This window comes from Falco biarmicus, chromosome 8, assembly GCF_023638135.1.
Source record: "Falco biarmicus isolate bFalBia1 chromosome 8, bFalBia1.pri, whole genome shotgun sequence".
Classification (NCBI taxonomy): Eukaryota; Metazoa; Chordata; class Aves; order Falconiformes; family Falconidae; genus Falco; species Falco biarmicus.
The window spans coordinates 44,904,719-44,928,787 of record NC_079295.1 but is presented as its reverse complement, the minus strand read 5'-3'; the positions used below and the strand labels follow the sequence as shown (position 1 = coordinate 44,928,787).

General features: G+C 48.0%; 1 protein-coding gene across 7 annotated transcripts in view; it reads left to right on the top strand.

Moving 5' to 3' along the window:
• The window catches only part of CYSTM1 (cysteine rich transmembrane module containing 1), a 70,819-nt gene that overhangs the window by 46,022 nt on the left and 728 nt on the right, over window positions 1–24,069 (top strand). For 6 of the 7 annotated variants that reach the window (XM_056349912.1, XM_056349918.1, XM_056349915.1 and 3 more), the window contains exon 2: window positions 6,338–6,585. In XM_056349912.1, the coding sequence (XP_056205887.1) occupies window positions 6,338–6,585 (248 nt within the window). Of the gene's footprint in view, window positions 1–3,385; window positions 3,578–6,337; window positions 6,586–24,069 lie in introns of those variants that run through there. The other variant, XM_056349914.1, reaches the window with a different exon arrangement.

Genomic DNA, 24,069 nt, shown 5'->3' with positions numbered 1-24,069 from the left:
GGCAGGGTGTGAAGGCTCTTTGTTTGGGAACCCCTCAAGAGCATTCCTTCTATTGTGCGAAATTTCCCTTGTTCTTTTCATTCTTGGTTGTTTTCCTGCATCATGTTATCTTCTGACCAAAAAGCCTACCTGTTCAGGCCCTCATGCTGTGCTCTGCAGGGCTGCTCTTGTGAAGTAAGATGGTGGTGGCATACCTACATGAGGCTACCAATTATTTTTTTTCCCCTAGTTCGGGGCAGAGTGGGGGTGAGGGATCCTTCCCAGTGATTCCTAAGCATAGATGGGATAAAGGTAGATCTCACTTGCTTCATAATCCATCATGTAAAAAGATTTGTAAAAAGAGGTAAATGGGCATCAGCTTGTGGATGATGAGGCTTTCCCAGGTTGAAACTTAAGGCTGTTTTCAGAGACTTGTGGAAGAGACTGTGTTTCGGTACTTCGGTGAACAGTGTGTGTGAGAAGGATGGTCCTAGCTGTACATGTGCAGCACTCTACATGAGCTATTCCCACTCAGAAGGATCTTGTAGTTACAGTTAGTACTTGAACGGCTTGAGTTCTGTTTTGGCTTGATGTAAGGCAAGACCTGTCCTGGGAGTGGGCTAGGAAAGGGACATGCAGATGACTGCAGTAGCACTGTGCAGCAGAGCTTCACGCAGCCTGCTTGCTCCCTCTCAGACAAATGGTAAAATTAAAGGCACAGCAATGGGTGGCAAGAATGACCAAGGAATAGAACAGGCTTTGTAGAAGCGGAGAGTCCTCAGCATGGGAGGTTTGCCTGAAGAAAAAAACATAATAAATTCAAGAGTGTGCTGGAAGAGGAGGGTCAGGAGCAGTGACTGACTAGTTCTGTGTGAGGCAGTAAGTTTAAAGCAGTCAGAAAGAAGTAGGTATTTTCAAAGCTTAGTAATTAAATTTGTTTCTCTAACATGTATTGATTGCCAAAATGGACAGGTTAAATACAAAGTGTAGTGTATACAAAGCATCATAGGTCTGTACTTGCCCCTTTTGCTAAGCTGTACTCAAGGAGGTTACAGATGTAGAGGGACTTCCTGGTGGTTCTTGTGTATTGATGTCTGTGTGTGTCTATATATATACAGGCACATATAGTGCCATATGTATTTTCTGTAGGGAATACATATGAAAAAAGAGAAGACAGAGAGGGGACCTTATCAATGTTTACAAATATCTTAAGGGCAAGTGTCAAGAGGATGGGACCAGGCTCTTTCCCGTGGTGCCCAGTGACGGGACAAGGGGCAGCGGGCACAAGCTGCAGCACAGGAAGTTCCATCAGAATGTGAGGAAAAACATCTTTGAAGGTGACAGGGCACTGGAACAGGGTGCCCAGAGAGGCTGTGGGGTCTCCCTCTCTGCAGATGTTCAAAATCTGCCTGGGCACGAGTGTGCAACCTGCTCTAGACAAACCTGCTTTAGCAGGGGGTTGGACTGGATGGTCTCCAGAGGCCCCTTCCAACCCTGACCACTCTGCGATTCTCTAAGATAAGTTGTGTGCATACTCCAGTGATTTATTTTTTGCATACGTTATGGGAGACAGTGCAGCCTTTGGAGATATGGTAAGCTGCTTATTTAGAAATAAAATCTTTCTGTTAGAGTAGGGGAAATGGTGTTTGCTCAGCAGTGTGGAACAAAGGAGTTTGAAGATAGCTTAAGGAAACCTAATGATATATTAATGAACTTACCTTGTAGCAAAAGTACTAAGGTGGGGGGGACGACGACAAGGGTGTGCGACAGGAACGGGAGAGGAATAAGAAGATGTTTTGTCATTTTCTTCAGGTGGCCTAGTAATTTCTCAGTTGTTAACCAGCAACAGATAGGGCAAATGCTTAGTGACAGTCCAGGAAATCTCTTTGCTGGGTTGCTAAATGAAGTTTCGCATTGGGTGGGACTGCGCAGTGCTGTAATGGCTCATCCTGATGGACCTACTGCAGTGCCGTGTAAAACAAAGGGCTTTACTGATGCGTTGGCTTTTTTGAGCTTTGTCTCGGAGAGGTGCTCATTGGGAAACCCACAGATATGAGTCCTGATACAAACTCATAGGAGTTGGTCTTGGTTGCGGCTTACGTGGAATCACTAGTTGGGGTGAGAACCCACAGCAAAGCTTGCCAATACATTTGATTAGGAGCTCAAGTATGTCTGAAAAGTACTTGCTTAATGATTCAGAGCTCTGCCTTGCAAATAGATACCCTGGTGAGCAGGTAGGGCTAGTAAGCATGTAAAATCATGTATGAGATCATGAGAATGAAGAAAATCTAAATATTGTCACAGAGTTCAAAAAGGGGGAAGGGTTTATGCGTGGCAGTAACTGATAGTGGAAGTGGGGGACAAGGAAAAACTCTTCATGAGAATGTAATTGGGGACAAAGGCAACTGTGAAAAGGCTGAGCTTCACAGCTGAGGTGGGGCTGGGAGGGTGTGCCTACTGGTAGTACTTAGGACCTCTGGGGGGCCTAGTTTCCACAACCACCTCCTGGGTTTGCTGAATGCATTGATAAATTCTTCAGGAGTTTTCTCTTCACATTCCTCAAATCTCCAATACATTTGCTGCTGAATCTGTTCTTGCTGGATGCGGTCTTCTTGCCTAATCTCAGTTGTGTCACTTTACCCTCAACTTTGAGGGGAAAAGTAATTTTTGCCTGGGTGGAATATGCCCTTCTTAGTCTCTTTCTTCATCTTTTCCACGGTTCTCTTGTTCTTCTGTGATCTCTGCCTAGGCATGTCTGGATTTTAGTAGACTCTCCAGTTTTCTCAGTCCCCCTGCTGCATTAACAGGCAGAAGCTCAGTTACTAGCTCCACTCCCAACCTGCTTCCTCTTCAGAAACTGTTTTGACTCTGGCTAACACGGAGCTGTTAGACAAAAAGCACTGGTATTTCTTTCCTGTTCCCTATGCCACCATTTTGGTGTTTGCTCAAGTCACTGTCAGACTGGGATTTTTAAACCCTTCTGGTTTCTCACTTTCCTGTGGAGCTGCTGATGTGCAGTTTTCTTTACTCATCCCACACAGTTGTTCATTTTAGCCAGGTGCTCATCTTACCACATTCTTTCTGTGGTTTGTGAGTTTTACCAGGTACAGCCTTGTACAGCTGACATCCATCTCAGACCTTTCTGTAGAGATGTTTTTCTGCCTGTGTGGTTCCACCAGCAGTTGTACCAGCTTTCAAAGGGCTGTTAGTATGGTCCCATGGTGGGTGCTTGTACAGAAACTAGGCAGCCACAGGATGGTGGACAGTCTCCCTGCTTGAGTACCGAAGGGAACAGGAAAGGGAATGACCAGCTCTGACAGTGGAGGATGGCCCCCAGGGTTCCCAGAACAAGTCCTTGTGGCAAGGGAGTAGTGTGATGACCCTGAGTTTGTTATCCACTGCCTGAATCTGAGTTCACAGCCAACTGAAGAATTGCAACATCTTTTAACAGCACTAAACACTAAAATGGCAACAGCACTAAAATGGCAATGATACTGAATGGAGGTAAAAGAACTGATGCATATCAAAGAATGGAAAGGAAGACTGGACTTCACTGAACTTCACTGGAAACAATGAGCTGAGCTGACCACCCTCTTAGGTAGGGGACCTTTGGAAAACCAGAGTAATGAATGTGACTCTTTGGAGCTTGGCAATGATCACCAAAGCAAGCTGAGCCATGGGGGTTCTTAAGAAAAGGCTTATGAACAGAAAACATGATCTGTGCTTTGCTGCCTTTGAATGCCTTGTGTGTATGTGTGTATATATATATATATATATATATATATACACACATATAGGTATCTAGGATGCCAACTTATAGCCTGGAGCAGACCTGGAGGGGCTCAGAGAAGAAGGGGGAGCTGGGTGGAGAGGCTGGCTCCTGCCTGAGGAGCAGACAGTGGGCTGGGGCTCTTTGGCCTGGGACAGGAGGCTCGCACATTCTTCCTCCCTGGTTTGGTGAATCCCTAAATTCAGGAGGGTGACCATTGCTTCCTGCCTCCAGCAGTCACTCCAGTGGGACAGGAGGCAGTTTTCCACAAGGCATGCAGCAGAGCTTTGGATCTCCTCACACTAGAATTGGGCGCTGCAGCTGTACACCAGCTCAGGGAGGCCTAACAAACTTGTGAGGGAGTTCACAAGTGTCTGCTGGTTGCCTTGGCCCTATCTGGCTGGGGCACCAAATGGTTACCCTGACATGGGCAATGGTGTGTAGGTACACACACACATTCACTCTGGCCTTGTTCTTCCCTTGGAACTTGCTTTTGGCTGCTATTTTGGGATGGTTTCCTGAGTTTGATGAACATTAGTGATCCATTATATCCAGATTCTGTAGTTTGTTGCATTGAAGTGAGTTGTAGGGCTTGCTGCCTACCTTTCACTGGCTCTCTGAAGGGAGAATTTCCTTGCTACAGACTTGGTAGAGGCGTTGCAATGCAGTAGAGTAGTTATAAAGAGCTGCAAGTTAAATGTATGTTGTGCTTGTCTTTTAAAATGAGCAATTAAGCAGTCTGGCTAGCCTGGCCATGCAAAAAAAAAAAATAAATCCTGCTGTTGCTTAAACTGTTAAAACTCTTGTTAAAGACATTCAGAAATATGATTTAAAAGGCAACAGCACTGTCTTAGCAGTTAACTGGGACTGTGCCTGGCTTGCACAGCAAGAGAAGCATTAGAATGAATTCAGGTGAATGACAACTGCAGGCAGGCAAGGCCTGGGAAGACTCATCCTGCTGTGACTGAAGGACTTCTCAGTGTTGTCATGGGAGGGACATCAGCCCTGTTCCCTTGGAGTGCACCTCTGAAGTTGTTTCCAGTTGGCAGTGCTCTCCTGGGCATCATATGGGATCAGGCTGGCTGTTACTGCGGGAGTGGGACAGGGCTGTGTGCAGGGGAGAGCCCTGTGGTGCCTGTACAGGAGCGAGCATTGAGCTAGTGATGTTCAGGCAGGATTAATGTGTAAATAAGCAGAGAGCCTAGGGATCCTTCCTTGGGGAGGGACAGTCAGCACTCTCTGAGGTGATGAAATAGCAAGCCATAAACAAACAAAGCTCGCTTCAGACCTGTCAGGGACTGCAGCAGCTAAACATAGCCCTGGAGGCTTGACTAACTTGGCTTCTGCCTGGCAGATGACTGCTCTGGGCTCACTATAGGGTTACAAAGGTGAAATTCTTTCATCCGTGTCATGCCAGAGCTCAGTCTGGATGTGCTAATGGTCTCCTCTCGACTCAAAATCTCTGCATCCCCAAGAGCGGGGGCACAGTACTGAGCATCCAGGTCAGTCTAGCCCAGCTGCTTGCCATTTCCAATACCATCCAAAGAGGAGCCTGCTTGCCAGCCTCTCCTCCATGCCAGCAGCAGGGAGTCTCAGTGGAGACAAATTATGCTCCAGGTGTTTCTCCCTGAAGCCTGTGGTGTGTGGGAGGAGGTCTGCAGCAAAGGGTAAATGGTAATTCTGCACCCTGCAATGGTAAAAGGAAACAGCAGAGTACAGCTACTTCAGTCAGGATGATTCCTGAACACATGGTATTAAGGGCACTTCTGCTTCTCAAACAGGGAGAAGCTTCAGAAACCTAATATAATAAATAGCTTGCTTAGTCATGCTGCTTAGAGGTTAATTAAAGGTGCATTATTGTGACAGTCCTGTCTTTTGATGGCTGTACCACGAGTAATACATTACATAGGTTTTATGAACATCAGCTCTCTGAGGTATCTTTAATGTTGCTTTTTGAATGAGATTGAGCCCAAGATCCTGATTGCTTGTGGCTGCTTAATGATTCAGTTGCATATTACTGGAAGAATACATGATGTCCTGGGTTACAGTGTCATCAGGAAATTATTCATATATGGTCTTGCTCCAGAGTGCTGGTCTAGATGCTTGTAATGATTAGCAGAAGTATAGTGGACATTTGTGTTCACTCTTTCTTCTGTTGAGGCTATCAAACATGTCTGGAACAGGCTGCATTTCTGCATGTTTTTCTTTTTTATTATTGACAGAAACATGAACTAATCACTGCTACTCTCTCTTAAAAGCAATTTAATCATGAGTAGAAGCAGAAGATTTTGCGTTGCAGTTGCAAGACTGTTAAATTTCTTAGGGCAAATAGCCGACGCATGACTGGAAAGCAGCAAATCACTTTGCTGCTGAGCTAAACACGTGTCACTTTAAAGAAGCAACTTTGGTTCAGTCTCTGCGCCTGTGATAGGGTTAGAATAAGCTCACTACTTGACCAGGTATTTTGAAGTTTATGTCTCACACTTAATGTAGGGCCCCCTGGAGAGCAGTCTGAAATGGGAATTATATGGTCATGGATGAAGCAGGCAAAAGCAAACCACTTCTGTTTGTTTTCCTTGTTTTCTGCAGGACAGATTCTGCATCCTACATGAACTACGAAAATCCTCCACCCTACCCTGGCCCGGGCCCAACTGCCCCTTACCCACCCTATGCACAGCAACCAGGTGGTCCTCCTGGCCCATACCCAGGCTATCCTCCTGGACCTACTGGGCCGTACCAGCCAGGCCAGCCAGGTTATCAAGGTTATCCCCAGTATGGATGGCAAAATGCACCTCCGCCTCCAGGACCAGTGTATGCAGATGGACCTAAAAACACAGGTATGCCTAGCAGCTGTGGTGCAATGTAACTGTGACCCTTTCTGGCTTGCAAATACATGAGTATATGTTGATCTTGAAGTCATATGGTTACCAGCACCCAGCCCTAATGGGGCTGGGGGAGGTGGAGACTTCTTTGAAGTAGCAATTCTGTTCATAGCCTGTTTTCCTGCTTTATTTTGCTGTTGTGTCTCTTAAGAGTTCTCTGGCTGTTGGAAGATAACTGCTGAACATCCTTAATGCTGATCACTCAAGGGAATCCTTATGCTGAGATCGTTATACATGCTTTTTTGCTGGCTTTAGATTTGCTACAACTCTAATTCTGCCTGTCTTTTGGTTGATAAGTTTCAACTGAAGGCTGCACGGTTAAAGCTAGTAATATTCAAATGTACAGTTCCTACCAAATTTATGTGCAGCAGTTTTCTTGAGCCCATGAATATCTGTCTAAGTGATCTGATAGTGCCATTGGAATAATTCCCGGGTTTTACTGTTTTCTGAAGCTATTATATTCTGTGGAAAAACACAAGTTTCTGGGAAAGGGAAGGAGGATGCTGTAACTTGGCTTGGCAGCTAGCTAGTCCATTTGTGTGCTGCATCCCCTCAGTATGGTACATTGGTTTACTCTGGCACCCATAGCTCTCATGGGGCTCATTACAGTGCTTGGGACAGGCTCCAATTGGCGGAGGAGGGCTGATAAGGTGATTAAGGGACCAGAGCATCTTTATATGAGGAGAAGCTGAGAGAGGTGGAAGTGTTCAGCATGGAGAAGGCTCAGGGGGTCTATCCATATGTATAAATGCCTGATGGATTGGAATAAAGAGGAGGCAACTGGACTCTTTTCAGTAATGTCCAATGACAGGACTGGAGGAGCACAAACTGAAACATGGGAGGTTCCTTCTGAACACAGGATGACACTTTTCTACTGTTAGGGTGATCAAACAATGGCACAGGTTGCAAACAGAGATTGTGAAGTCTCCATCTGTGGAGATACTCAAAACTTGACTGGACAATGGTCCTGGGCAGCCTGCTGTAGTTGACCCTGCTTGAGCAGGGGATCTGATCTCCAGAGGTCCCTTCCAGCCTCAGCAACTCTGAGGTCCTGGCAAGGTTGGGTGTGGTCCTTTTCCCCATTGGAAAGAGGAGGATTTATCTTGGGGTTTTACCTTGCTGGTAAGGACGCTTGCCTAGAGACCACGTTTATTCTTGTCAGTGTTTCACAGGCTTTGGTTGTAAAATCTCTGTTCATACATCGTGGGGGTGTAGCCACCCTCTCACCATCAGCATGGGGATGCACGCTGTCATGCCAACTCCAGTGCCTTCTTTCAGTCTTATTCAGCGATAAAGATGCTCATCCAGGCTGGGAAGCCAGAAACTATCATCGCCTCTCTTCCTCTATTGCAGTGAGCATCACTAACAGACCTGAACTGCTGAGAAGAGTCTTTAAGTACCTATAGCTTCTGACTGCATTGGAGTGGCAGAGAATGTGGCAAGAGCTACCGAAGGGGATGTTCTGTGGGAGGGAATGTGGGAAGCACTTCTGTAGAGGTGCCGTCCAGGCACTATGCTTTAGGTGGGAGCTGCTCTCAGGAAGGAAAGGAGACTTGGGGTTTGTATGTGCTGGGTCTGGCACGGTCATGGGCAGATTAACCTGGGGTGGGAAGACATGAGGCTAACGTGTACTTCAGATCCAAACCTAAGTCAGTGCTTTACAGCTATGCAAGGCACTAGCACTTTAGATACTACTGCTGTAAAGTGGGTATCAAAGCTGTATCACTTGGAAAATTGACAGGGCCCAGACAATTCCCTGGAGGCCTTTGCCACTATGTGAAGCTGTCTTTGGCCATTGCACATTAAGCTCATTGTCCACTTACTGTTGTTGCCGTGGCTTGGGACAGTGTTTGCTTGCACTTAGGGCCTGCTCAGGACTGAGATCTGTACACATCTGCTGCATTTTGAGATAACTGCCAGTTGTGCCCCTCTACTACTTCATGTTACTCAGCAGCGTGCTGTGACAAAGGTCTTTTCAAAGTGCTCATTTTTTGGGAAGCTGGAACTTGAGAAGTTCCCAGCAAGAGTTTTTGACTGCAGTGAATCCAAAGGAAACTTGACATAGGTGGCTCGACAGGCTGGACTATGGAGAGGACGTTTTCAAGAACTGGGGTTTTTTTGGTATTCTTGGCTAAAATGGACTACTGGACCAATGTATATAAAAGCATCCCTGGATTTATAGGTGATGTAAGATGTCAGGAATATTCTGGTGTCAGTCTGGTCAGAAGACCCCAATATAAGCAGCAAACAATTGGTGTGAGTGAATAAGAACCTGAATGGGTACAAGTCAAGAGTTCCACTTCCCCCGTAGAAGAGTGAAAACCTCAAGGGGGTCTGCCTTTGAGAAGAAGGCAGCAGCATGGTGATGCTTCTCATCCGCATGGACTTGAAGTGTAATCAGGGTTTTCCCTGGGAAACACATGTAGTTTTGGTGTGGCTAACAGGCATTTCTCAGTACTGGGGGGGTGGAGGCGGGGAGCAGAATTCCTGGTCTCCCATGCAGAATATCTTGTAGCCACGGAAAGGGATATGCAGAAGCTGAAGAGAGAGTGGGTCTGCTGCTTTGGACAGACTGGCTTTGAGCCAGATCTGCTGTCTTGGAGGCTTAAAGGATCTCATATCAGACTGGATCAGGGAACTGATGACAGTGAATGCCCTCTGCTCAGATCAGGTCTCTGCTCTGCTCGCAAATCTGCGAACCAGCACAAAAGAGTAGGCTGGAAAATCAGAAAGGACAAGTGCCTAAGTCTTTCACTGAGATCCCAGGCTTACACTGCAGGAGGCAGTTTTGTTGTTAAATCTAAGCAAACACAATTGCAGTTCTGCAGAAGCAGCACCTAACCCACAAACCAAAATCTTCTGGTAAGTCTTCAAACTGCCTTCCTGTAGCCATGTGTGGTCCCTGAAACCACCTTGGGAGTCTCCGATTTGCATTGCTTTTGCTGAAGTGGATGTAACACACAAACCCATTTATTAATGTGTGTAAAATGAAGTAGGGGTATAACTTGGTGTTTGTCTGCAAAAGCTTTTCCTTTTTCTTTATTCTCCTTGTGTTAAACACCCTTTTTGGTCCTTGCTCCTTTTTGTCCAGTCTGTCAAACTAGAACCTGATCTTTGTTCTGTGATGCTTTAACGGAAGTCTTGTGAGAGCTTTCAATGAGACTTTGTTTAATGATGACCTCCAGGGGTGTCTGACAGAATGGTTGTCCCTAAAAAAGCTTATTTTTAAAAAACCTGTTATGCTATATATATGCTGTGTGGGTGAACCTCATATAAAAAAATGATGTCTAAATTTAATCAAGTCCTTACAGTCTGCCTAGCTGGTCTGGCATGATTTAATGTGGCTTGTCAGTTCTTGTGGTGTTTTCAAGCAGTTATCTGGTAAGAGCTACTGTGTGGGTGCTTTCTTTTCAAGCAGATGTTTTTCTCTCCTAGATGACTTAGCTTAATCTAATGAATTAAGCTGCTCCAAGTAATGCATTAGTATTAGTATTTCTGAACAAATGTGTCCACATTGAAAACTAAGAAATTTGCTGTACTTAAAATAACTTAAAGCATTAAATTTAATGTGTAGGCAAACTGCAGAGTTGGCTCTTCTGTTGTGGATTGTAGGTGGTATGCTTATGTATGGAGGTAATTATGCATCATATTTTGGTCTTGAGTGGATCACACAGATGGAAATAATTACTGTTGAGCTCTCAAAATCTGATGGTAAAGTAGCATTTCATGGTGACAGTGTTTTTTTAATCTAACAATCTGTGGCCTGTCTGGAGTAGCAATGGACATAGCCTGTCCAGCTGGCCCCTGGAGAAGAAAAAAAACTCGTATGGCTCACTTTCTGTATTAAAAATAAAGCTGCATCTGAGATGTAACAGGAAAACAGCTTAAAGTTAACACTGGTTTTGTCATGCACACTGCAGAAGAGCTTGTGAACCACTGAACCTTGTTTCAGAAGCTGCTGTTGAAGGCTCTTCAGGCTGAGCAGCACTGATGTGAGTTATGCCACTTGTGTGTGGCATGCATGCTGTAGCCATGCTTCTTCCCAGCCACAGTACCTGTTCCTCTGCGTCCTCAGGAGGTGGGAGCTGTAAGCCCAGACTGGAGAGTTTGGTGCCTTTTGTTGGGGTCAGGCTTGGCAAAGGCAGGTAACACCTGGGCTGGAAAGAGAAAGTTATTACTGTTAAGCAAGCAGTGGCTCTACCAGAAATAGGTGAGAGAGGGAGGATATTGTCATCTTTTCAATATGACATTGAATAGGGGGACATATATAAAGGCTTGTTGGAGGAAGGTGCAGTTCAGAGCAATGCTGAACAAGGAGGACAAGTATGTTCTGCTCTAGACTGTCTTGTGTAGCACTAGTTAGCTATGACGACTGTCTGAATTGCAGAAATCAGCTTGCAGTTCATGCGTTAAGACTTAGTGGTGTTGGCCATATGACTTCCACGTATTACAGCACTGTAGAAGAGGGAGAGTGCAGCTGATAATGGCAGCTGTTGGTCCTTTGTCCCTTCTCCTAGAGTAGATGGAGTCTAGTGTGTGCAAGCTTGCACCCCCTTAGAGTCATGCTAGCTACCACAACACTGTTGGGCATGAAAGGCCTTGAAGCATATATTTCTTCTCCAGGTGGAGGAGCAGTGAGCCAGAGAGGCTAGGTGACTTGCTGAGGTGGCACAGAAGACCTCATGGCCATGGTTTTGGGGTTTTGGTTTGGTTTTTTGATACCTGGGTTTTGGGCTTGCACAGGCTACTGGTAGGAAAGTCTCCAAAGAAAGAACATTTCTTGCATCTTGCAAGGGCTAATAACTGACTTGTTCAAGTTGTTTATTTCTAATGAACAACAGCCTTTACCTTTAGAGCTGGTCATTTATGTGCTGAGTCTGAGGGTTGTTATCCCTAAGGGTATCTGATTCAGCTTCTAGCTCTGTGAACTGACGTGCCAATTTCTATCTGCACCTTCCCTACTGTAAAAACTGAGGGCTGTCTTTGTGTCTTGTCCATACGAAGTCTGTCCAGATGTGAGTTCCTGAAATACTGTAGGTCTGCCATTTGATCTCACACCACGCTTTGGGTAACTAGAGGGAAGTCACCTGCACCAGGACAAAGCTGGGAAACGCACACCAATAGGAGTATGGTGCCTGCATGGAGCACAGTGTAAGGAGCTGGGCCTTCTTGAGCAGCAGGGTCTTGCCTAGGAGGAAGAAAATACCTTATTCCAGAAAATACTTAATTTCCTCACCAGTATTTTCGTTGTAGGATAATTCGTTATCAACTGGCATAAGGAAACCACAGGATCTGCTGACTGGTCAGCAAGTACTTTCTTGTCTATGTAAATTAGAGGTGAAATGGAATACTGTTGATAATGTTGTGCTTTAAAAAGTGGAATGAGCCAAAGTACAAAGTGACATACTAATTTTGAAAGCCCTAGCTGACGTTAGCAATTTGCTCAATTTAATTCCCACCCCCACCGCCCCCGCCTCCCTGGCCCCGTTGATACATGACAATGTAATGGATGAGGCTATTCCATGCTGCGCCAAAGGGAACCAGTCTCTGTCAGCAGCCTTCCTTTCAACCCAAGGCAAACAAAGCTCAGTATTGCATTTGACCTATTGTATGCACAGGGTGGAAATCTTATTTCTGGAAGTTGATTACTTGCAGCAAAGCCGGCTCTGATAAGAGGAACAGTCACAGTGATGCTGCCTGCCTCCTAATGTTTGGCCAGCTGCAAGAACAAACAGGTCACCTAGATATGGTCATTACCTTCTGCTAGAGGGGTGGATTTTTCCTCTTTCTGGGTCTGAGTGTGGAAAGGAGGGGATCCTAATCTCTCTGGTTAGGCTCTCTTGTACCTTTCAGTGGTTACCCTCTTGCTTCTGAAACCATGCGGTGCTGAGCCTTCTCCAGCAGAGGTATATTTGGAGGGCATCAGGTAGCAATTCCTGTTTCCCTCTGTTTGTTGACCCTTTCCAAGCAGTCTGTCCAAGGATTTAGTTTAACTGTTACTGCACGTACCTTCAGGACCTGCAATTCCAGACGGCTGGTGTCCTGCCAGAAAAGAAAAACAGACTTCACGTGGTAGTTTTCCTTTTACCTGCTTCTCATACTGTAGTGTGCATTAAAACCTGGTGTTCTTTCTCCTCCAAGATTGCTGTATCATACCTCCCTCTGTCCCTAGCTCCTGTCAGCTGACTGCACAAACAGTGGGGGCTGTTTGCTGGCAAACAGTACTCTCCTGGGGCTGATATCTGGCCTCACCTTTGCTGCTTTTTACTCCTAAGGAGGGGATAATCTGAGAAAAGCCTGATGCAAAGAAAAGGGTTTCCAAAATCAGGTCCTGTATCTGAAAACAACATGCTTCAGACGAAGTGGCTAAATGAGGCTAAGACTGGTTCCATAGCGGGCTGAAATTAAATGAGGCTGCTGTTCTGGACAGTCCTCGTCAGCTGGACACCTAGCCTGGGTGTCTAAAGCCTTTTTCCTGCGCTGCAAGCGCTACATAGATTGTGGTTCTTGAGCCCCAGGGGGCTCAAGGAGAGGCTTGCTACCCTGAGTGACTAGTCAATGTGGCAATGTCCCTTTGCTTTAAAACTGGAATTTGTCCCTTCTGTGTTACGCACAACACCCTTGTAAAACTCTTATAAGACCGAGTTTTTGCTGTGTAAATCCTTCCAAGCCAGGTCTTATTTAAATCCAGCACTGATGCTGATTTTCAATGAAAACAGACTCAGGCCTGAGGAATGTGCTGTTCTTAGCCCTGTAGTTGACTTGGTGGAAAATGCCTCCTTGATTTAACAGTAAAGTAAGATTTCACTGATTAAAAAAAAAATTAATATTGGAGGAAGTTCTCAAATTCTGTAGTTTTGGGAGATGTCTCTGCATCTGTTGCAGTCTAGAAGAAAACTGAAGGGTGTGAAGTCTGTACTTTTGAGCTGAGGGGAAGCTGGTTTCTTACATGGCGTCTCCTGTACACTTTCTAACCTGTGTAACAGGGTTTATAGTGCTTTGGAGAGCTGACTGATACCTGTTGACATCCTGCAGACACTTCAGTACTTGCTACATAAGGCATGCTTTTCTCCTATGACAAGTGCCTGTAGCCCTGCTTTTTAGAGATGTTGAACTCCATAAATGACGTGTGCCCAGGTGAGGAAACTCACCTCTTTCCCAGCCCTGAGCTCAGCTGCAAGAAAGTCTGCACGGTTTATGATCAGACATAACCCATGCTTGGAGCATATACGGTGTCTAAGTGGGGAACAACTTTACCCTTATATGAAATGTGGCTATTGCAGCATTGGCTCTGGCTCACTTGGCATGCCTGTGTGGCAATTTCCCTGAAATACATTGCCTGTTCAGCTCCCTGAAAGCTGAAACAGCTCTCAAGGGTGACCATGAGAGCTTCTCAGACTTGCAGGAACTGAAAGGCAGGAATTTTCCTAACCTGGTGGATATAGTCATGCAGCTATGGAAGAGGGCAGGTCTGATACCAGTGTGGGTGGTTCTAAATCAGTCACTTCTGCTTGAGTCCAGGCTGAAATCTGGGCTGGGTCAGCAGCAACTGTCTGGTGGCAAAGGGCATTCGCACATTGTACGCACTGGCAGCTTCCTTGTTACATGATTTTTTTGCTCAGGTGGCTCTAGGAAGTACAGCTGTTTACATTTGGAGCTGAGGATTGTGAAATTTAGAATCATAGAATTATTTGGGTTGGAAAAGACCTTTAAGAGCAATTCAGCTGTTAACTTTCTCTGAGAGTTTTGCAGCTTTGGAAAGTATTTTTGCTTGGAAGTAGGCTATTGTATTTCCATCTGGCTCTGACTGCTATGTGTTTCAGGAGCATGCTAAGGTATTTCCTGAAATACAAATACGGTGTCAGTAGAGACTGTGTGTACAGTGAAAGCCTCTGGGCAGGAAGGAGCTGGGGGACCAGGGAATGTGATGTGACAGGTTTGAGGCTGTTAAGCATGAGCAAATATCCTCAGAGAGGAAAAAGAGTAATTAAATGCCTTTTGTGGCAAGGGAGTTAGATCTCATCTGTGCCCAGGCTTTGCCCTGGAGATCCTCTTGGGGAGGAGGCCTGGGGCAGAGAGGAGTTGTGTTGGCAGCTAGTATGAAAGTTTTAGTTGAAGTCCTGGGGTCCATGTTCCCGAGTCATGTAATCTCTTCTTCTGCACTTGCTGCCTGCATGGGATTTACTCCTGGACACGTGGCTGTGTGAGAGGTCAGGGCTGGGCTTCGCTTCGTCTTGCGTTGCTGGGTCTGCAGACCTAGGCACTAAAGAGTGGCTCAGGAAACAGTGATTTCTAGTTGCTGTCACCTCTGCATTCCTTGGCTGCGACTAACACCCTTGTGCTGACTTTTGCTGTTCTGGCCTCCATCCTGAATGGAAAGGCTTTCAATGGGCTTGGGTAAGAATGTTTTCAAGGTAGAACCAGATGCACAGACTGACTTGAATTAGCAATCTGCTGTAGGCAGCGCTTAACCTTGTAAGAAATTATTATTCAAATGGTGTTGCGCAATTTTAAGCAAGACTTCTTGCTTGCTGGCTGGACAAGCAAGAGCAAAGCTCTTGGTGCAGAAGTGGCTTGTGATAAAACCCGTTTCATTCACATGTGGGAAAAGGCTTACTGGTCCCTTTTTTGCTGTGTGCTTCTTCCCAGACAAGAAGATTGTGGTATTAATATTTCTGGTCTGAACAGTTGTTACTATGGTAAACAGATGTTCAAGCAGGTATCATGGGAAGTTTTTGATCTGAAGTAGCAGTGGTTGGTAAACTGCTTGCTGCTGCTTCCTCTTGTGTGTTGCAGGCCTTGGCTAACAGCTTGTAGCAGCTAGGAGTGTAACTTGTTCGCATTCAGAGTGGGTCTGTGTGCTAGCACACAGCTGGAGCTAAAGAAGTAGTAAACTTCAAGACTTGCTGCTTTTCTCATGCTCCTAGCCCTCTGGCTTTAGGAAGAGGAAAGCCCCTGCAGCTGGCTGGTGCTAGACTGGGCTGACCCTGGTGGTGTGTGCACCTTGCTTCTCCCCAGGCAGCTGACTTCTTGACTGAGCCTGCCCCTTGGCTTGCCTGAAGTGAGCTGTCTGCCTGGAATACCTCGACAAGGGCCATGGCCCCCAGTGACGTGCAGCAAGACTTCTGGGAGGACTTGAAGAGCTCTTGGGTGCTTTCACAGCCTGCTTTCCAGTGGGGGCTCCCCATGTGGGTAAGTCCGTACCTTAACAATGATATCCGTGCCTGGGCCCTGGGACATGATGGGCTGGTTCTGTCATCAAAGCCAGTGCCCTTGTACTGCAGTCCTTGCAGACCCAGTAAAGTGCTGTGATAAGGAGCACTACAGCCTAAGGTCATGATTTTAGTTTATACCAAATGGGGTGAAAAGTACTGCACTGCTTATGCCTTTCCCTCATGGAGCTAATGATTAACATATCAATTAGGTATGAGAAAAAACAAGATGTGTATGCTTAAGATAAAGGCAGACTGTACATGAAATAACAAGGCATTGTAGTATTTTTTTAAAAACAAAGTGGGAGTTATTTGCACTGGATTGTGCAGGCTGGTACTGTGTGATTACAAGGAGTGCTACCATGTTCAGGGTAAGCATGATTCATTGTGATCTGCCTCCTTTAAGGCTGATTAGAAGACGGGAGGGTCTGCTAAGCTTACACTCTCTCCCATCCTGTTTTAGAAAAAACAATGGAAACATCAAAACGAGCCTAAAACCAAGTGCTGCATAGTGCCTCTGAGGGAAATTACCTTTGTTTTTCTGCTCTATCAGACCACCAGTCCCAAAGTGTGTGGGCTTCTGCTCATAGTGGCAAGGACCCTGGCATGCCATAGGAGATCTTTGGCGTGAATGACCTTGGACAAAAGAGAAGCACAAAGCAGCTAATGAAGTCCCCCATAAGGCTCTCCACAGCAAAGTGGGTGCCTTCTGGCTTGGAGGCATTCAGGCTTGTGACAAGAAGTGTAAAAAACAAGCCGTTCCCTTAGTATTTTGAGTTGAGTTTTGTTGGCAAAGCTATTCCAGTAGAGAACCTGATCTTTGTTAATGAAAAAATGCTGGTTTTTTAGTGAATTGGGAAGACATTGGTGGCTTGCATCAGTAATGTGCTGTGCAAGGCTTTCTATGAAAACGATTTTAAGAGGTTTGAGTAAGGTGCTTAGGGTTTTGTTACGTCGTCCCTTACTGTGCTGTTTACAGGGGAACCTTTGCATTTAAAGTAGCGCTAATGCATAGACTGGGAAGAGTGAATAAAGGTGCTACTACGTACTTTGAATTTCCTTGGGTACTTCAGTCACTGTGTTTGTGTTAGTATTTTGAAGCTGGTGTTTGGTTGCACAGTGTCCAAAATGAGAAGATTGGTATAGGATGTCTCTAGCTGAATGGGAGGCTTGGCCGGGAATAGTTTATGTAACTTTCCTTTGAACTGTTCTTTACCCTGTGCACTTTGGTAGCTGTAAGTGAATTCTTGACCGGCCTTCACCTGTTCTGCTGTTGTTCTCTCCTGTATAAGCCCCACACCCAAATGACCAGAAAAAGCTTTTCAGCATTAATGCTGTATGGCTGTTTCTCTGGCAATTTGTCTGGTGACAGTGACAGAGATACAACTTTCCGAAGCATTGATGAAGCTTCAAAGAAAGTGATCATTAAACTCAAACTGTAAAGGAAGAGGTGGTTGTTTTTATTTAGAGTATTGCCCAGATACTCTCTTAGTCTGGAAACTTCCAGTGGCAACTGTATTTCCTCTCAGACTGCGGCAGCAAACACCAGCTCCTGTGGGCTGGCGGTGGCAAGAGAGCTGCCCTCTGGAGTGAGACTCTTGCTTTTGCTGGGAGAGGAACTGTGCAGTGGAAGGCAATGACTTCTCAAATGTGTATTTCAAATGGTTGTCTTTGGGGCTTGCCTTGAACTGGGAAGGTGAATGGGTTTGGTAAAGTACCATAACCCCCTGCATGGCGAAAAACACAGGTTTTTTCTCAGAGAGTTTCTGCAGAAAGGTACTTGTGCCACAATGTGATGCTGGTTTAAATGACTTCCAGCTTTTAGCAGAAGAGAGTAAAAGGACACTGTCCCTTTCCAGTGCTGTTTCACTGTTCCTAACAGAAAGGCACGCCTTCCAAAACCCATGGTGAGTCCCAGAAAGGTCTTGATGTGGCTGCTGTCCCTTCTTCTGTCCCAGTCTTGCCCTGAATTGTTTAGCCCCCAGTTGTGCCTGTGTATCAGCCAGGTCAGTGCAGACCTTTCTAGCACAAGCTGCCAGCAGCAGTGCCATGCAGGCAGCTGAGGGTGCTGGCTGGCAGGGGAGGGGTGATGCCCACTGCTGCTGTGACCCACTTGTGCTGAGACACAGCATCCAATGCAAGCCAGCTGAGTGGCTGTGGAGTGAAAGTGCCGATCTCCCACTGTACAGGCCCAAATTTGGAAAAGCAGTTTTGTTTAATATTTCAGCAAGTGTTTCATAATAGCACTTTATACATGCTTTGAACGTGCTTTGTCAGTGTGTCCTCAGCACTTGGCTGTAGTTTGAAACTTCTAATGGATTAATCATAAATACCTCAGGCAAACTCTTCATGTATGCCTGGAGTCATGGACAGTTTATTATAAATTACACAGGGCAGCATCCTTCTCAAGTCTGCTTTGGGGTGTGGAAGGTTACACGAACCCATCCTCAAGTGGAGTATGCACTTAGACTCAATTTCACTGACTTCTTTGCAAGTTGCTGACTAACTAGCAAAATGCTTTACTGGTTTGCATGCTATGATGGAGGACTTGTCAATAGTGTATCATTTGATGGGTTGTATCTTCTGTAGGCTCAAGTATTGCTCCTTGGTGGCTTTGCGCTGAGCTACTAAAAAGCAACATTGCTTTAACTCTAGCAGTAAAAGGTAGTGGTGGTAGAGCTCTTCCCTGGCTGGCGCCTTGGCTGCGGCTACAGATACAGCCACCTTCAACCAGGTTGAAGATGGGCTTGACCGGAGTAGCTGAAACTAATAACTGCCCTCCAGCCCATGGTTTATGTTGCAGGGACATGGCCTCATCTGGTCAGCAGATGCATGCTGGAGGCTGGCCAGAGCAGCTGGCTAGCAAGGTCTACCTGTGCTCTGTTTGAAGTGCCATACCTTAGTGCTCAGAGAAGGTACCCACTATCAGGCCAGGTACTGTCAGACTAAGAGCTCAGTCCATCTCAGCTGCTCCAGCAAGAGAGCTGAGGGTATGCGAGGCACCCCCAAAGGAGCATAACCTTATCCACCAGAGCTATCCACCAGATTTAGGAGTGTCATATGCTGCAGAGCTTTTTCTGGGGCAGGGAAGGGTGTCAGGTTCCCCTGGGTTTCGCTCAGTCTGAAGCTGCAAGGACTTTGCTCTGGAGCGAGTTCTGTGGTATCTGTTCTTGCTGGTGTTTTCCAGAGGTCAGAGTCGCCCTGCTGCCTCCAGACCACCAGGAACCAGTGCCTGCCAAAACATCCTCCCAGCCCCCTTCTGCTGTGCAGATCTGGTTGTCTCAGGGCATTGTGGCCCCCTCAGTTCTGGGTATGGCAATGCCCTGGCAGCAGCAATCCAGCTCTCCATGGCTTCGAAGCAGGACAGCTTGGCACCTGGCAGCCACTTAGAAACAAGAGCTGCCTCAAGGCTCCAGCACAGGGAGCTGGTTTGGAAGTTTCCTGAGCAGCCATGGGCAAAGCACTCTGGGCTGTTCACTCTGAGGGATGGCAGGAGCTGGTGAGCATCCTCTCCCAGGTGAACGTGGGCAGGAGAGCATGGCTGGTACCCCACTCTGGTGAGGAGCCCTTGGCGATCTCTGGCTGTTTTATGTGCACTCTGCCCTGCCAAATAACTGCATGTCATCATCTTATACAGGACTCTTGGAGCATTTAGTATGTGTTTTGCCTTCATTTGTTATAACAGGACCTTCTCAGAGGAAACAAAGCCACCAAAGACCTGTTTATTCAGAGCTCCTGGATCCACCAGGGAGAAAAAGCCCTAAGGTTTTTCCCAGCCTGAAACACGACAGTGCCTCCTTCAGTCCTTGCAAGCTGAACTTGTTCTGTACAGCTCTGTCCTGCCGCTCTCCTTCCTGAACGGCTCAGCTGTATGACTGGGTTTGCAAAAAGGCATCGTGTGGTGCCAGGGCTCACTTCTCACTAGGGCTTGATGTGTTGAGCCAGAAAGAAGGGCAGCTCTGTGTGCTGCTGGGAAGAATGCTGCCTAGCTGAGGAGGGTAAATGGATCAAGTGTCGGGGTGTCCAGCTGTTCCCAGCAGTGCCAGTTGAGGAAGGAAAGTAAAACAGTGCGGGCAGCTCTGCTAAGCCAGCTTCTCCCCTGGATGGCAGGGCACGGTTGTCTCCTTTCCTGCTTCTGAGCAGTCAGTGGCTGCTATAGCCCAGTGCTCCAGGGACCTGACCAGCTGCTTGATGACAGCTTGCACTGCACGGTGGTGTACAGGAACAAGCAGACTTGGGTCACCTCACCAGGGAGAGCAGGCAGTGAATAAAGAGGTACAGACATAATGCTGTATGAGGCCAAACACAAGTCTTTTATGCTTTTGAACGTGAAGGCTTTGTAAGTCTTCCATGCATGGTTTTGAGTGCAAGTTTGGGGCTGTGGGCAGGTAACAGGGAAGGGCCTGACCAAAGTCCTGTCAGGCTTGGGACAGGTTCCCCCTTTGGATGGGATGGGTCTGTGGTCCACTCTTTCAAAGGGATGAAACAGACTCTTGGGTTGCAGAAGGCGGCCAGGGTTCTGGGCTTACAAGTCATTCACCTTGTTCTGCACTCCTTGCTGGTATGGCAGAGCTGCAGCCTCCCCCACTGCTGCAGCACTGACAACAGCCCACAGGGGCCCCACCGGCCGCTTTCCAGCCCTCATTAATTTGGGATAATTATCAGATGTCATTAGCAGGGGCGTGCGCCTGCCAGTGCCCCCCAGCCTTGGCACCAGCACCTGCAGCTTTGTTCCCTCTTTTTTTTTTGTTATTTTTTCTGGGGGGTGGGGTGGGGGAATGCCCCCCCCCCCCCCCCCCCCTCAGCCCAGGAAGGTTTTGGTGTCTTGATAGAGCTCGGAGCAGGCATGCCTCAGAGAGGAGGGAATTGCCTTCTCCAAACCACTCCCAGGATGATGTTTGCCTGACATCGTGCTGGAGAAGGTGCTGAGCCCTGCTCTGTGCATGGGAGCCAGGTTTCCATCGGATCCAGGTCTGCTCCTACCTGGAGGTGCCTGCTTTAGCTCTGCAGGGGCAGGCCAGGCCAGCAGCTCCTGGGAGAGGAGAGCATGGGAAACCTCTCCTGCTCCAGCACAGCCTGTCACAGCACTGCAGCATGCTGCCACCTCCTTCTGGGGCTGTCTGGAGAAGAGATGTGCTTCAACCCTGACGTTCCTGGAGCAAGGGCACTACACGTGTGACTGCGTGCTCACAGGCAGCTGCAAGGCCTTGGAGGGAAGGATGGATAGCTGTCCTTTGCTAGCGCCATGCAGTGGCTCCTCTGGAGCTGGGCTGTGCCTGCAGAGCAGATGCCTCCTCTCGTTATACCTGTTGGTGAGAGGGATGCTGCATGAGGCTGGGCTACAGGCTGTACCTGAGGGCAGATATTTGCAGGGGGTTACTGGGTTATTTCTCTCTCTGCCCTACCCTGATGGTGGCAGGATTTTGGTATCATGTAAACCAGAGCACATTATCTTCCACTCATCACTCTTGAGAGAATTGAAGCAGTGAAGGAGGGCAACGACACACTTTTCTGAGCACAAAGCAAGCCCATGGGAGGACCAGGTTGATGACGTGAGCCGTCTCCTGCCTGTCAACACCACATGTTCAGCCACTTGACTTAAAGCACTAGCTGCCTGCCTGGGTCAAACTCTTGTGTGAGGGCCCATTTCCCACGCAGACCATAACACAGACCCTAGAAAACATTAAGGAGGGTCACCTGCCTGCCTTCAAAAGTGCTGCACTCCTCAGCATGATAGCCCAGGCTCAGTGAGGAGGAACCAAAGTAAACTGCTCATCTGTCCCTGACGGGTTTCAGGGGCTGGCAGAAAGAGCAGGCAGCACACTGGCCTCGGGCAGGAGACCCTGCTGGGAGAGCTCCATCCAAACCTGGGGCTCCCTCCTGTGCTTTCAGACAGCAGGCAATGTGCACTAAATCCCAACAGCCTGCTGGGGGCCTCTGGGCAGCTCAGGAGGGGCAGAGCCTAAATGGTTTCTGTGCAGGAGGTGATACCCCAAGCACTTGGGGGTGTGATCCAGGCATCCACCCCTCGGCAGGTGAAGTGCCTGAGGACTGCCACCTCCTAGACTGGTAAGAGCTGGCTGTGTCTCTGGTGCTGAGCAGACAGAGCTGGAAGTCCCCTAGCATGCAAGATGGACACAAAGCTGGAGCAAGGACTGATTCCTGCCCTGACTTCCCAGGGAAGGAGGCAGTTATGTGTGTGATACGGCTAAAGCAGTGTCAGGGAACAGCTAGTTATTAAAGCAAGCTGACTTAGTGGTGCCAGTCTAAACAGACAACAGCCAGACAAACTGCAAGTGCATTTGTAGCTACGGAAGCTGTCATCTCCTGGAAAACTCTGCCCTGGGTGTCTATCCAGCCTCTCCTGCCTGTGGCCCAGCCAGACCTAGCAGCAGGCAGGTTCTTGTCATCTTCACTATGCTAAAACTGTGGTTTTTGATTGTGCATGGAAGTGCCAAAGCAAGAAACCTACCCACTTGTTTTCCAAGTCAGCTTGCTGCTGATTTGGAGCCTGGTGGATGTGGGTACTGTCAGTGTTCCTTGATCTCAGCTGAAGGCTGTGAGAGAAGGACGCTCTGAAGGCGATGCATCCCAGCTCTGCCACAGCCGCCTCCTGCCCACTCTCCTCACAGCGGCCAGGTGGCTTTATAATCAGGTAGGCCCATCAGCCGTAGCTGATCCCTGCTGTTTCCATGGGGCCTGCTGCCTGGGAAGAGCAAGCTCTTCCTAGCACTGAGAAGTGCTGGCTGGTGCAAAAGCATCCTCTGTCCAGTGCCCAAAATGCAGAGCAAGCTTTCTCCAGCCTTGAGGGCAGGAGGGACACTGCTCTGCCACTGAACTCCTCCCCACGGCCATTCAGCCATTTGCACACAAGTAGCTGAATCTTACCTTGAGACCACCTCCTGCCCCCCAGACCTTTGTCCTGCTGTAGGTGGCAAGGCTTTGCACCAGACTTAACCACAGGACACTGCTGAGCATATCGGCAAAGCTGCTGGTGGCTCTGTGAGAACACATTTAAGAAAGGGCAGAAAATGCCAGAGACAGAAGAGGGGACAAAAGAGAACCAGCAGAGGGCTGGAGGAGCAGGAGGCATTTTGGGTGTTCACTGCAACCCGTGGAGGACTATGGAGCCAGGTGGGTGTTTCTAGGACACGTGTTAGAGGAGCCTTTCCCGGCAGGGACCCTACACTGGAGCCCAGGGGCTGTGCCTGTGTTGGAGCTCAGGCCAGCAACAGCCCCCAGCAGCACCTGGTCTGGTGCAGGGCAGCTGCTCCCACTGGTCATGGCAGTGTGCCGAGAGCCTTGAGCTGCCTTCTCCATCACCAGGTACCTAACGATCCCTCCAAAGATTAATGGTGCCCAAGCACAGATTGCGTGGCAGGGCACCATGGGCTCTGCCAAGGCTGCAGGAAGGCTGGCATGCACCATCGCACAGCTCGGCTCTCCCAGGAGGGGCAGCAGAGGGGAGGAGCTGCTGTGCACAGGCCACAGCACCCGCTCTCCATCCCTATGTGCAGTGAGGTGGAGGAGGCAGGAGGGAGACTGGTGGGTTAGTGTTTGTCTTTGTTCCCCACTACCCAAATCTGTTTTAATCGGTGACAAATTAGTTTAGTTTTTCCCAAGTTGAGCCCATTTTTGTCAGTGATGGTATTAGGTGAGCAATCTTCCCATCTATGAGATTTCTTACCCTCTTTTTCCCATCTTGCCCTGCTGAGGAGGGGCAGGGAGTGAGTGGCTGGGTGGAAGTTTGGCCCCTTAGCCACATCTGACCCACCACCCTCCTCACGTACTCCTTCCCCAGCACCCCAGGTGCCATGCAGGGTCCTCTCCAGCACTGCTGCCTGGGCTGGGTACCTCCCAGGACAGGCAGCTGTGTTGGGCCTGGAAGGGCACTGGCTTCAGCTGGGGCACGGTGGGCACCATGCTGCAGGGACCTCCCAGTGGCTGGGGGCTGTGGCAGGGAGGGTTAGGCACAGTGCTCACCAGAGGGCAGCTCGCTGGGAGCAGACGCCTTACAGGCTGAGCTCATTTTCTTACTCAGTAACTGTATGTGACATGGCAGAAGTCTGGTTCTGGCTGACGTGTACTGGCTGCTTGTGTCAAGATTGTAAGGTTGCACAGTCCCACCAGTCTGGGCCCAGCTGCGGAAGGAAGCAGGTCCCCTGGGGGACCCTTTGCATCTGAGGGGTACTGCAGCAATGGGAGGGGTCAGCGGGTCCTTGCAGGA